General features: G+C 50.5%; 1 protein-coding gene across 1 annotated transcript in view; it reads right to left on the bottom strand.

Annotated features, from left to right (window-relative positions):
• Positions 1-13,103, bottom strand: part of LOC113217703 (uncharacterized) — a 32,244-nt gene that overhangs the window by 11,992 nt on the left and 7,149 nt on the right. Inside the window, exons 2-6 of the mRNA XM_026437722.2 lie at positions 12,846-13,015; positions 12,007-12,209; positions 11,734-11,904; positions 11,424-11,579; positions 10,163-10,246 (exon numbers count right to left, since the gene is read on the bottom strand). Of these exons, the coding sequence (XP_026293507.1) occupies positions 10,241-10,246; positions 11,424-11,579; positions 11,734-11,904; positions 12,007-12,090 (417 nt within the window). The 5' untranslated portion in view covers positions 12,091-12,209; positions 12,846-13,015 and the 3' untranslated portion in view covers positions 10,163-10,240. The remainder of the gene's footprint in view (positions 1-10,162; positions 10,247-11,423; positions 11,580-11,733; positions 11,905-12,006; positions 12,210-12,845; positions 13,016-13,103) is intronic.

Here is a 13,103-nt window from a genome sequence, read left to right as displayed (position 1 = left end):
GGGTGAAGCGGGGCGGAGCGGGGCGTGGTGATGCGGGGTAGGGCGGACGCATTATCCTCCTGCCATGCAGACCCCTGCGCGCCCGGCTGGGCCTGTCAAGATGGTGTCTCTCAGATAGGCGTACGAAGCGCCCCTCCACATTACCAAAACATAATAGGCCGCAACGGGAAAAAATAAGGGAAAAGATGCAATACAAATGGCGTACGGAAATATTTGAGATTTATAACGGACCGCTGCTTAAGTGCTTCGTGAAGATTGACGATCCATCAACACATGCTTCATTCCACAGTTAAACTGCAATTCTTTGACCATTGACAAAAATTTAATTTCTTATGACACCATCTACTTTGTTTAAATATTTCTTTTAAAAGCCGATGTTTTTGGGTGCGCTCTGTCGATTTACAGAAAATAACCTTACTTAAAATTAGACAAAACTCGTTGTCACCTAAGGAAGGGTGCGCGGTGTAACAGCAGTCATTACGTATAGTGCTGCGTGAGCGTGAGCAGAAGGAAGACGATGATCCATCTCAGACTCTCTATTCTTTCTCTGCGGAGCGATGAGGTCCACCAAACAGGCGGTGTATCCTGCAGCGGAAATTAATCCGGCCTGCCATCGCCAATCTCAGCACACCTGCTCGCCCTGGCCGCGTGCGCAGTGGCACTGAGCCGAACCAGTGAGCGAAGTGAGCAAATTGAGCCGTTTCGCTCCCCGGCAGGGCAGTAACAAAAAAAGATAAAGGAGAGTATTAATCTCCCACGCCGCGCCAGAGGTTTTCGACCTATCACAGTCCTCAAAAAACCTCTGAGGCGAGCTGCCTCAACTCAGGCGCCTCACCGTGAGGCGACTCGCCTCATGACTAAATCCCCCATGATGTGGAACCATCTTTGCAAACAAGTTCAATAGTTGCCTTGAAAGGTGACATGAATTTCCTTTATATGGTGAGACATAAACTTATTACTTGTCGCCCAAAAAAGGGAAGTGGTCTTTCTATGGCCAAAATTGAAATGGGACAGAAAAGGTCACACAGTTAATTAAAGCGGAAAAATAAAGCGTTAAGTATTTATACACACACATCCTGTCACCTTATTGAAGGCGACAGGTCAGTGGTCGCTTGGTTTGAGGCGACAATGGGAAGTCGCCCGTTCAGCTTGTGGTGCTACAAAGATGACAGACATAACTTTTCAGGTTTTTGTTTCTAAAACTTAAGCGACATTTTCTTTCACCCTTCAATTTTTAGTGAGCAACATTTTGTTATGACCGACACGTCCTTATGTCTACACCAATTCATTTATTTTCAGAACACTTGCTAGGTGTACAACCGCGTTACACACTTGCGTTGAGGGCCGTGCTGGTGGATTGTTTAAAATCAATTTCGTGTTGTTTTTGTTTTGTTTTTTGGAGGGGGGGGGGGGGCATGCAAAGGGCATGCAAAAGCTGTCCACGCAGGCCGGCTAGGGCACACACCCCGCGCGCAATACTGGTTCGCCCGCGGACGTCACTCGGCCGATTGATTCCGGCCGGTTTTCCCCGCCGTGATCGTAAAGCCATTTTAGAGCGCCACAAAACGATCCCCCAAGACGCCTGCCGCAGACCGGGCCCACCACCCAGTCCCTTGTCATTTTCAACTTCGGGCGGAGGGGGCGGGGATGTGGACCACCCTGGACTTGTGCGAAACCGCAGCCGCTCGAGCGTAGGGGAGTTTATACGAGCAAACGAAGCTCGTTCTGCTTGTGGGATTTTCGACTCGAGTTTTATGATTCCTGGTCTGTGTTCGGCGAGCCCAGCCCAGCCCGGGCACAAGGCAGCCGAGCCGCGGCGCCGCTGGAGGGCGGCCAGAGGCCAGGCCGGGGGAGCCTAGTCCAGCCAAGCGCAGGGCCCTCAGATCAGATGGGCCGATAAAATCAGGCGTTGTGGGGTTAGGGTGTGCACCTCGCCGAGCGGGGCGTGGCGAGGCGTGGCGGAGGGCGCGGGGCCACCGCTGCCGGGGCTTCGTTGAGGCAATAAAGCCTTCATCCGAGGCCACACCCTAACGGGGCCGGCCCGGCCAGTGCTTCTTCTCTGCAAGTCCGGTGTGCTTGCAGAAGACCATATTCTGATAACATCTTGTTTTATATTAGTGTAGTCCAGAACTTGTGCTCTTACAAAACTGACACCAGTGTTGTATCACTTAAACTGGAGCTACTCTCTTACAAATTAATTGTGCAGCTCGAACGTAAATAAACCTTGAACGCATTGGGTTTTCGAGAAATGTACCAAATTGAACGCAAGAAGCAATAAGAAAGAAGCCCTACCAAAAAAACGGCGATACGAGTGCGATAATGATGCTAATGTTGCCCCAACCATGATTCATGGTGATCCCTTTAGCTGTCGACCTAAACTAGACGTCAATTGTCCTACATGTACACCAATTAAACATTTAGCAAACATTATTTTACCAGTTAATTCATTAAAAAAAGGAACAATGGTTTGACTATGAAAGAACGTATTCATGCCCAGCCCACGTCTACATTAAACAAAATGTGCAGAACAGGCTATTTGTGTATTTTACATATTGAATACATACAAGGTATTGAACCCTCCAAACCTTTTAAAAGTATTCTGTAGTTGCCGGTAGTTGTGCAGTTGTGCAATTTTACCTGTTCAACTCGATGGTTGTGCAGTTGTGCACTTTTAAGTGTCCAATGCGTCGCTAAACAGTTGTCACATAGAATGCTTCCCATTGAAATAACAGATGAGTCTTCTTTCTCTAATGCGCACAATAATGTGCCCTTTTATAGGTCAGTCCACAGTGAGATTAGTCCCGACGTCGCTACTGTTTTACGGACCCGGAGCTCTCCGCCTTGCGCAGCGTTCGGCTAACGGGCGTACGCGGCTCCCTAGTCGTAGGAGCTCTTCCCGCGCGCTGCCCCTCCGCAGTGTGTGGGACAAAACGGCTGGCCGAGCCGCTGGCCACGGCTGGCCTTCCCTTCCGCCCCTTGACTTCATGAATTTGAAATGCGGATAATAGGCAGAGCTCATGGGTGTGGCTGGGCCGGCGCGGGCTGCTGGCCGTGCCTGGGCCATGCCTCATCCTGTCCAGGTGCGGGCCGGAAGTTGGCGGGGCGGGCCGTGGCGGGGTGGGTGTGGGGCGAGGTGGGGCGGGACGTGGCGCCCGGGGTCGGGGCGGGGGTCACGAAGGCCAGCGTGCAAAGTGATCCCCTGACCAGCCGGGACCAGCGCTGCCGCCCCTAAACTCACATGCCCTGCGGTCAGAGCTGAGGAGGGGCGGGCGAGCACACCCCCGCCCCACCCGGCCCACCAGAGTTTGAAAGGGAATTGTGGCTTCGTCCCCAGGCCTGGCCGGGATTCAGTGAAATTACGCCCCCTCCCCCCCCCACCCCCCGGAGAGGTGCGGCGGGCTGTGTGCGCTGTTACCGTCACTGTTTATCAACACCAGCGCCGCCATTGTGGCCAAAGCGATGCTCGACCCAGTTGCTTCCTTCATCCCATCCACCGGTTTGGTTTCTCGGCAAGATTACAGGCGGTACTGGGCGGGATGTAATTGCGGCAGTGTTGGTCGGACCCACCTCCCACCTTCTGGGTAGGAAAATAATAAATAAAAGAAACAACAACTGTATAGTAGTAGGGATGTATTTTTACGGTAAAATTAAAATTTAGCGGTAACTTACGTAAAATACCGTAATTTACGGTAAAATACGGTAAAATTGGTAAAATTCGTTTTTTGATGTTTTATGCCAAAATTCAATGTTTTCATTGAAAATATGACGTTTTCTGGTGCGTTATAACCAAATATTAGCAATTTAGCATAGGAGAAACATTGATTTGACGTTTTTAGCCCAGGCTTCTGCTTTTAAAAGTTGTCCAAACGTCCTGGTGCGAGGAGTCCCGGACTGCCAGTATTTGGGGTGTACCCCAGGCGTACTCCTGGGGGTACTTCGGGTTTACTTCAGACATTTACTTCGGGTACTTAACACACAGCCTGTGTCGCCCAAAAATTTGAGTCTTAGACTTCCCTATCTGATGTCGCTCGGTCCTATACTAAAAGGAAGTCATATACAGGTACTGATTTTTTGCCGCCCCTTGTCAGTAATTATGTTAGGTTATACTGCGTTGCAGGAATGATGTCAGAAAAAACGTTATCACATACACATGATAATTTATTTTTACAAACTAAGAAAGGAGTCATATTGAACGAAACTGTGCGGAGAAATTGACAAATTGGTCAGTAACTCCTATTGCTGAAAATTCTTACGTTTTTGACTGACAAAATTATCAGTACAGGTCTGAGAGTTTAGACACTTGGACCTTCAGAGCAGTACTGCTCTGAAGCTTGGACTATTTAGGGTATCGTGATCGATCGTAGACGTCACTACTCAGAGTACACGTGGAATATACACAGATTCATCGGTGTTTTTGCGGTAACTTTGCTTATCGAAGTATTTTTGAAAATTACCAACAATACCAATTTTACCGGGGTTTGTGTAATTTACCGTAATTTACCGGTATTTTACCGTAATGTACGGGTAACATTACCGATGCGTACATCCCTATATAGTAGTATATACTTTGTGTAGCGCGGCGCCCGCTGAACAGGCGCTCGTAATCTCATTCGGTATTATAATAAAGATACAGCCCCATTCATCAGCGCGCTTCCTCCCCGACAGCTCCGAAGCCCCCTCCGTTTGTCCCGCCTAGTAATCTCCCACAGACTTGTCGCACCAGCCCCAGCCCCCGCTTACACCACATCACGATGACACACATGGAGCAACAATTTATTTTTTGGGTATAAAACGTTTTTCGGCGTTTAATAAGTGCACGAGTTCGGCGAGGGCTTGCGGCCCCAGGGGCGGCCGGAGCAGCAGCAGCAGCAGTGTCGTCCCTTGCCTCTTCCTTTCCCGAGCCTCGTTTTTCTGTCGACATGGCTGCCGGCGCGCCGCCGCCACGCCCCGCATACGCCCCTGGCATGTAGGCAGCCAGCACGAGTCGTATTTAAATGAGAAGCCATGCGGAGCCGTGCCGTGCCGCGCCGCGCCATGCGCTCCGAATCTCCAAGTACACCTCGCAAAAGGAAGAAGAGGTTAGGGCTGGCGCGGCGGCGCTGGGATGGCGCTGGGATGGGCCGCCCCGCCCCGCCACGTCCCTCCCGAGGATGTTTGCGTGCAAAATCCTCGAGCATTGGCGTAACGCCGCGGCCCGCCCCACCCAGGCCGGTCGAGTCATTGATCCCCGCTCCTTCAAAGGCGAGGAAAACTCACCGCCCTTATAAAAACTCTCAGGAGGAACCTGGGCTAGAACCTGCCTCCCCCGAACTGAACCGGGTGGCGAGCCGTCCGACGTTACAAAAACACCGCCGCACTGAGGGTGCTCGGGACCAGCACAGCATTTACTTAGGGGTATCGAGCGGGGCCCGGCAGGTGCATCACCAGGCAAACTTCACCCAGAGTTCCACGAATTAGCAGGGCAACAAATTGATAGTGGAGTTAGTAAGCACAAGGCACCTGTGTTAGTCTGCATCAGCTGCGACTGCCCCCGGAGGTGTAATTTTCTTATTATAAATATATAATACTTCAAAGAATTCTATCAGAGGCATTAACGCCACAACTGATACTACGTTTACTATTTGTTAAGTATACTGTTAGGGTAGGGCCTGATTAGATTAGAAATGGACTTACTGCAAAAGTAGCAGTATTTATTTGACACAACAATTAATATCAGTGAGTGTATTGCTTGACAGTTACATTCGCCGTTCATCCGATTCGATTACGGCATTGGGCAAGGGACAAAAGGGTAGTTTTTTACCTTTCCCATTTTTGTTCCCGCTCACACTCATTGCGAAACCTCTCTGCCCGCACGTTCTCTCTCGCACCCTCGGCCAGCCCCATCAGAGCGGTTTCACATCACGCCTCGCCACTCCGACCTAACCAGGACCAGTCTGGGTGGCCCAGCCAGCCAGGACCTTGCCAAGGAAAAGGACTTGCTGGAAATAAAAAAAAAGGAAGCAGCGAATTCAGAGCGCAGCGCAGCGAGCAAGAGGAGGAGTTTGGCTTGCGGTACGGTGTGCGCCACCTCCCGCTCCGAACAAGGAAAAAATACCACTGTAAACGGAAATGGAACGAGAAGGAGGCGAAAGGGGCGACAGAGACCTCTCCTATTCCTCGTCGAAATAATAAATAGTGGTGGCAAAAAATGACGTAGTGTATAAATTATTTCAATAAATTTTCTCGCTTGAAGCTGAAAGATAAATCTTTAATAACGTAAAAAAGGACTGGCTCTCTTAGGGGCGCCTGATATTTCTCGCGGACGCTGACCCGGCGTGGACCCGACGCATTTAAAACTGCCATTCTGCGCAGTCAAGAAAGAGTGTCACCGAGATAGCAGGGGAACGCATAACAGATTGTCTCCACTTTATGCATGTGCGCATAATATTTTTGCCTCCTCCCTTTTTTTCATTCGCATCCCCAGTTTTGTTTCATTTCATTCTCCTCCTTTTTGTTTTGGCCGCTCGGCTACCGCGCGCACCGCGGGGCCACCGCGCGAGGGGGCCCTCTAAGGGTCGCCACAACCAAGGCGAAAAAGAGTAAATAATACGAAGGCCGGCCGGGCAAGGGCCGGAGAAAGGGGAGAGGGGGGAGGGAAAAAAACGAGCAAGTGGCCGAGAGACAAAAAGCGCGCGGGCGTTCGTGATGAGATAAAGGTCGGCGCGCATGTGTACTTCCCTCGTTACCTCTTTTTAGCACGTGTGGCTGCCGGCGAGGCCGCGGCCAGGCGCAAGGTACGCGGGCCCAGAAAGGAACGCAGCCCACTTAGTATTTGAACCAGAGCCGCAAGGGACCAGGTTCCGACCGGCCGCGGCTGCCGCGGCCGGCTCGCCGGGATATTAATGGTGCCTGGCATGTCTCATCGCAGCAGCACTGCGCACCACTTCACATGCCGTGCATGTCTGCCGCTGCGCCTCTCCTGCGAGATTGCCGTAGAGGATCTGAACCATTACCGAGCCCCTTACAGCTCCTTCTAGCCTCTCGCTCAGATGTTTTAAGGGCCCACGAGTGGGAAGAACGTGTAACGGAGAATGTCGCACAAAGATTAGCAGCGTTGTCACAGAACGGTGCCCTTATACAGCGAGTGAGGATTCGCGAAACGAACAACTTTAACGCTAGGCCCGACTTGTAACACCCAAAAATTTGCCTCTTTTTATATCAATCTTAGGCGTTCCTTAATATCAACTTTACAGGACTTTCAATGACAAATTCCGGAGGAGCATGAAACATGATTCAAATGTTTTTTCCAACAACGAAGGGTTTAAGTTGTATACTTTTTTTTTTAGTCCGACATTTGCCATTTGCACCGATTTGCACGCTAACGTTAGTGCTTGTCCTCTTGTCCAAATCCATTACGCCAAACAAAAGACATTAAGACTCGTTTTTTTGTTTTGTCGTTTTTAATTTGCTACGTTCTCCTTGTTCCACTGTACCAGAATACCGTCAGTTTTTGAAGAAAAGGAGACACCCTTTTCTAACAACTCCCCAAAGTAGCCCAGTCAAGACAAGCCCGAGGGCCGGCTGAGCCAACACACGGCCGCGCAGTGTCCAGCCGGCATATTTACCCGACTTATTTGGGTCTGCCGCGGCGGCGGCGGCAGCGGGCCACACGCGTCGCTGCGCTGCCTTGTACTCCACTCCAAGGCACGGCGCCATGCAGAGCATTGTAAAGCCATTGTGTCCATGCGAGACAACGGCAGTGCTGCAGACAAAGGAACCCTCCACCACCTCCACCTCGGCCGCCATGCTCCTCGGCTCCACCGTCTCCGCTCTCCGCAGAACAAAAGCCACTTAGTGTCCAATGGCGCACGCATGAGGCCCAGTCGAATATATGAAATGGCCCAAAACAAAAACAGGGCACCGCTGCTGGACGTGATGTGAAACACGATTACTATCGGGGGGCGATAGAAAAGAGCGGAGAAGAGTAGACCGAGATAAAAGAGGAGACTCGCACGAACCAACTAAAGAGAAGTCAGCAGTGATTTAGCACGGCGTACTAATTACCCTCTAAAATATATAAGGCGAATAGGGGGACATGTTGATCCCAATTGCCTTATTGTCTGCGGAGCTAATCCCCCGTAAATGGCGAAGCGCACAAAAAACACAAAACAAAACCGGTGCATTTTCCATGATCTAGCGTCGAGTGCTAGCAAGGGACACAAGATGTGTAATTAAAAGAGGATGGTCCAATCTGAATGTAGTGGATCAATAACTTTTTGTCCCTGAAATGGCAAAGTCATTTCCCTGCACATTTAGAATACGTTCAAATATGGGTCACCTCCCCTATGACAAAATATTTTTCACTTCAGACGAGCGAAAATAGTCTGTTCGCTGGGACTAAACGTTTCCAATTTAGGGACGAAATTGATAGTTTACATATAAAAGGTGACCCGTGATAGGTCCATCCTAAATCTTCAAGGATATTTTGAACACGTTCAATTACATAAACAAACACGAAAATATTTCGCTAAAATATAAACGGTAATGCCTTGAGAAGGTTGGATGTCCTACTTTAGTTTTCCCAGTGGTAGGAGGGAGGGCGCCTACTAGGTAGGCAAGCCCGCCCCACCAGGGAGCATTGAGTTGCCTATCCATTGGATTGCAGGCGCTGTGGACCAGGAGTGTTTTCCCCTTATTAACTATTGCTTCCCGCCTCTGCCACGTGAATGATGAGAGAGGGTAAGAAAAAGCGAGAATCCCCCATCCACCGCTCACCTGCACGTGGCAAACATTGTCAGTCGGTCAAAGAAGGGGATTTTGTAGAGCTCTGCCGTGGACGGGTAGCGGCTGCCTGTGGAATAAAACATTATGATCTTGTGGCACTAGTGCGATGCAACGCGGTCTGAGTGCTTTTCGCTTACGTTCAGAGGATCAACAACAGGTACTCTTCCCCATTTTGTGTATACTGCAAGGGGTCGACTCACTCAGTAGAAATGATGGTATTTAATCCTTTATTTCTCCAAACTAAACTTTGGACTTCCGTAAAAACTTCAAACGTCCATCAAAAAAGAGGTGTACTATTTTTACAAACAAATAATTGACCCCCTCTGCTTGGAGTATTGACATCTGAGGGGTTAACATCTTTCTGCGCTGATAGCACACCAATCTGATTCTGGGCTTACTGCAGAGTGCAGATGGGAGTAAGGAAGGAAGCAAGTGACAGTGACTACGAGAAGTGAGTATGAGTAAGTATGAGTGAGTGAGTGAGTGAGTGAGTGAGTGAGTGAGTGAGTGAGTGAGTGAGTGAGTGAGTGAGTGATTGCGAGTAAGATAAAAGTGGGGGGAAGGGAAGAGGGGGGGGGGGCGGTCGTACACCTACGCGTATCAGGCCTTGTGGCGAGACCGGCGCTTTGTTTCAGGATCGGGTTGGCGGCCGCGGGTCGGGCTGGGTCCGGGCCGAGAGGCAGGGCGAAGCGGGCCGGCTGGCAGCCAGGCAAGAGCGGGTCCGCCCGAGCAGTCAGCCAGCACCGAGGTCACCGGCGAGCCCTTTTGTTGGACCCGACGCCATGGGGCGCCACGGGGCTTAGCGAGGGCTTTCCCGTCGCCGTGACCCTTCAGGGCCCCCTTTGCGCCCTTTTGCCTTCCGTTTGTCTTTGTCCGGCACGCCGCGCACCTAGCTCTGCCCGCCTTCCTGCACCTGCAGGTGTGAGCGGGCCTTTCAGCAGCGCGCCCAGGCCCCAGTTAGCTCGCTGCGGCTGAATCGCCGTCATCGACATGTTCCCCAAGTACGGTACCCCAGCACGTTCTTTACGTACGACCACGACGAGTCCGAACGAGCACGCACTCCGGCTCGCTCCGGGCGCAAAGTTAGTTTCAGGGGCGGCGGGCGCCGCCATCTGGAACGCGAGCGTCCGGGAACGAGAGTAAATGCTACTCACTGTTAGCTACTCGCCTGAACAAGCGCAGGCAGGCCCGCGCGCAGCTTTCCCGTTAATTAGTGCAACGCTTAACTTAGCATCTTAATTAAGAATCCCATTTTGTACAAGGAGTGGGAAGGAGGGGTAGAGAGCAGGCGACCTCAGAGAGTAAATGAGGCCTACGCGAGAAGCAGGCACGCGGAGGGGGCGGCACAGGCGGCGGCAGGTGCGCGCCAAGGCGCCATGCATTGGGCGTGAATTCTTACCTTTGAGGAAGATGCCCCCTAGGCTGCCACAGGTTGACGCCTCACTGGCGCCGCTCGACCCACGAGGACCGTGGAGGGTTAGGACTGGAAACAGAGGGAAGGGGCGGAGTTATGAGTTATGGTAGCATTCGGCTAACTAGAATGATATGTCGACAAAAACTGCAAACTCTCCAGAACTGAACAGCATCAGAAGTGTGACGATAATATTGGATTTCGACGCAGAAGTATACACTGGCGACCATTCAATAATAAGTTACATACATATGAATCGAAAAGACAGATGTAAAGATTTTAAACTGTTCTACGAAATGTAGGCATACTGCCCAATTATTTATCCAGATATAACATCCCTAATGCACCCTAGATCAAAAGAAGTATACTAGGCCAACTTTATCAGTTTATGCCTCATTTTTAAGACCCTTTGCTGTCAAGACGCTGTCGATAACACGCTATGTCGCTATACTCTGGTACTCTAAAAAATCTGCTCTTTGTAACTTTACATTGAAAAAATAAAACGACTTACAAGCGCTGTTGTAAATTAAATAAAAGCCCTATTATTCTTGCTTGGCGAAGAATACCAAGTCAAAGTGTGGTGTGGTGTCTGGTGTCTCTTATTATGTTGTAATTTTACAATTGCATACCGCAACTTTACAACATTTCTCATAAAAAAAGTTGCCAGTAAAAACTGCAATTTTTTTCTGTGGTTCCGCACTACTTTGCGACGTCCTTAAGCATCAGAATAGTACTTCCTTGTACTTTCCTACATAATTCTTAGACCGGCACTACCCCGAGGTGGTGCGGTAGGCTCGGACGAGAAGCCCACTCGACAGGCCGGCGTGTGCTCGCTTCAGCCCCGGACAGAACCGGGTAGGGAGGGGGCTGAGGTGAGCAGGGATGGGTGACTCCTGACTCACGTCACGGCACAAGCCCTAATTATTTCTGACCTGTGGTCGGGAAGTTCATCAGTTTTACCTACGAGGCTCTAGAGCGTGTGAGTGCGCGTGTACGCGTGCCGTAGGGGCCAGAGAGCAAGGGAGATGGGGAAAGTGAGAAAATAAAGGATGGAGAGAGAGAGAGAGAGAGAGACAGAGAGATAAAGAGGTTGATGCCTCGAGCGGGAGGGTGCCGTGAGGCAAATGGACCTGGATGGGCGGACTAAGAGGTGGCTAAGTCGTCCACGGGAAACACGTCAAGCTTACAAGCCCGCCAATTGGCGGGCTTGTTTCGTATCGTGACCACACTGTGACCAAAGAGCACTCACCGCCTTCCGCTCGAGCTCTATCTGCAGGTTCAAACGCCGGTAGAAGCTCGCCATCTGGGGGCGGCGGGCAAACTCCTTGGCGGGGTAGTCAATCTGCGGCAGTGTGGGGCGGCCATAGCTTAGCGACCACAACACGGGCACGATCTTGCCCTCCTCCTGAAAAAGTTACCGACAAATTCACTAAATGATCCTCGCCTAAGAAATCGTTTGTAGCCGTCGTCAGTAAATGATTTAGTTCTCGGCTGCTATGAACAGCCCCCCTACTATCTCTCCCCCCTCTGACAACACGCGCACACAGAGTTGAATTAACCTCTTCGTATATTTCAGGGTGGATGTGGCTGACCAGGCGTCGGTCGCACCGAGGCCGTCGTTGGTCCCACCCCTCGGGCTGGTTGAACAGGCTGTCGTACATGTTGACGGTCGAGTGTGTCTTGCGGTTATTGAAGTAGGTCAGTAGGCCGATCTCTGCCAGTGCGGGGTCCTGCGTGCGCCAGAAAATATTAATCACAAATAAATTAGCATTTGCTCATAAAAATTTATAGATTAAAACAAAAACATAGCAAAAACTCAAAAAATGACTCACATAATCAAAATTTTCTAGCTTGCGCCACATTTGCTGCTTGTGGCCGATGGTCTGCACAGGCGACGGGCCAAAGTACGCAGACATGTTGGGGCTCAAAGCTGTTTGCCGTGAGGTCGATCAAAATGGCCGTGACTTTGCCAAACACACCGCCGCGGTCCGCCCGCCCGCCTGGCCCCGCCTGGGCGTGAGCGAGCCGCCTGGACCTATTTGCAGTCCGCAAACACCGTCCCAGCCCCGTCACATTTGGCACGCTCTCGTACTCTGCTCATAACTCTTATGTGTGATCATTTTTCGTTGGTGAGAACACCGACAGTAAATCGAAAGTAGTAACGAGGGAGCCATTGACCGACTCTGCATTGATGATTTTTTTATTTTGAACACATTATTTTTTATTTTTGTTTCACACTGACTGAAGGTTTAAGAATGATGTAAACATGTTAAAGCAGTAGCATAAACACCGAAAAAAAACGGTTCCATTGGTCTAGAGAAGTGCAAATATGATGGAAATTTACTGACTCAAGGTAAAAATGCCCATGGGGTAGAGAAGAATCCCTGAAAGTAGCGTGCAATTATTTCATTTCATATTTTGCATTTAGTGAACTGCCAAAGACCTAATGGAACCACCGATAGTTCAATGAAACGATTATCTCGGAGCACGTTTTGTTCCGATTCTTACCCTGACAACACGACGCATCTAACGTTTGGTTCAGAGCTCGCAACCTGACGTAGCTATTCGATTCGGACGTCAATATTGTCACGAGAGTCAAACAGAGTGCAGGACCAAAAAGAGGACGTGCAACTCGCATGCCGGTGGTCTACGTTGTCGTTACAGCACTTACCGATTAGGGGGAGCAAGACAGAGAAATCACGTGCTGAAGAGCTGAGCAGGTAGTTGGCCGGCAACGGGGCTCGGGGATCGGCTGAGTCGACGTGGGCGCGCGGGGGAAGGTGCTAATGTGTAGCGCTCGGAAAAGGCTGCACCAACAAATTGTGGAATTTTATGCTTGACCTGGGGAGCAAAGTGCAAAACGTACAAATGAGACAGGATAAAGGAAGGAAGGAAGGAAGGAAGGAAGGAAGGAAGGAAGGAAGGAAGG

Source organism: Frankliniella occidentalis, unplaced genomic scaffold, assembly GCF_000697945.3.
Source record: "Frankliniella occidentalis isolate FOCC.00 unplaced genomic scaffold, Focc_3.1 Scaffold22, whole genome shotgun sequence".
NCBI classification, from domain to species: Eukaryota; Metazoa; Arthropoda; class Insecta; order Thysanoptera; family Thripidae; genus Frankliniella; species Frankliniella occidentalis.
This window is presented reverse-complemented; position numbering and strand designations above follow the sequence as displayed.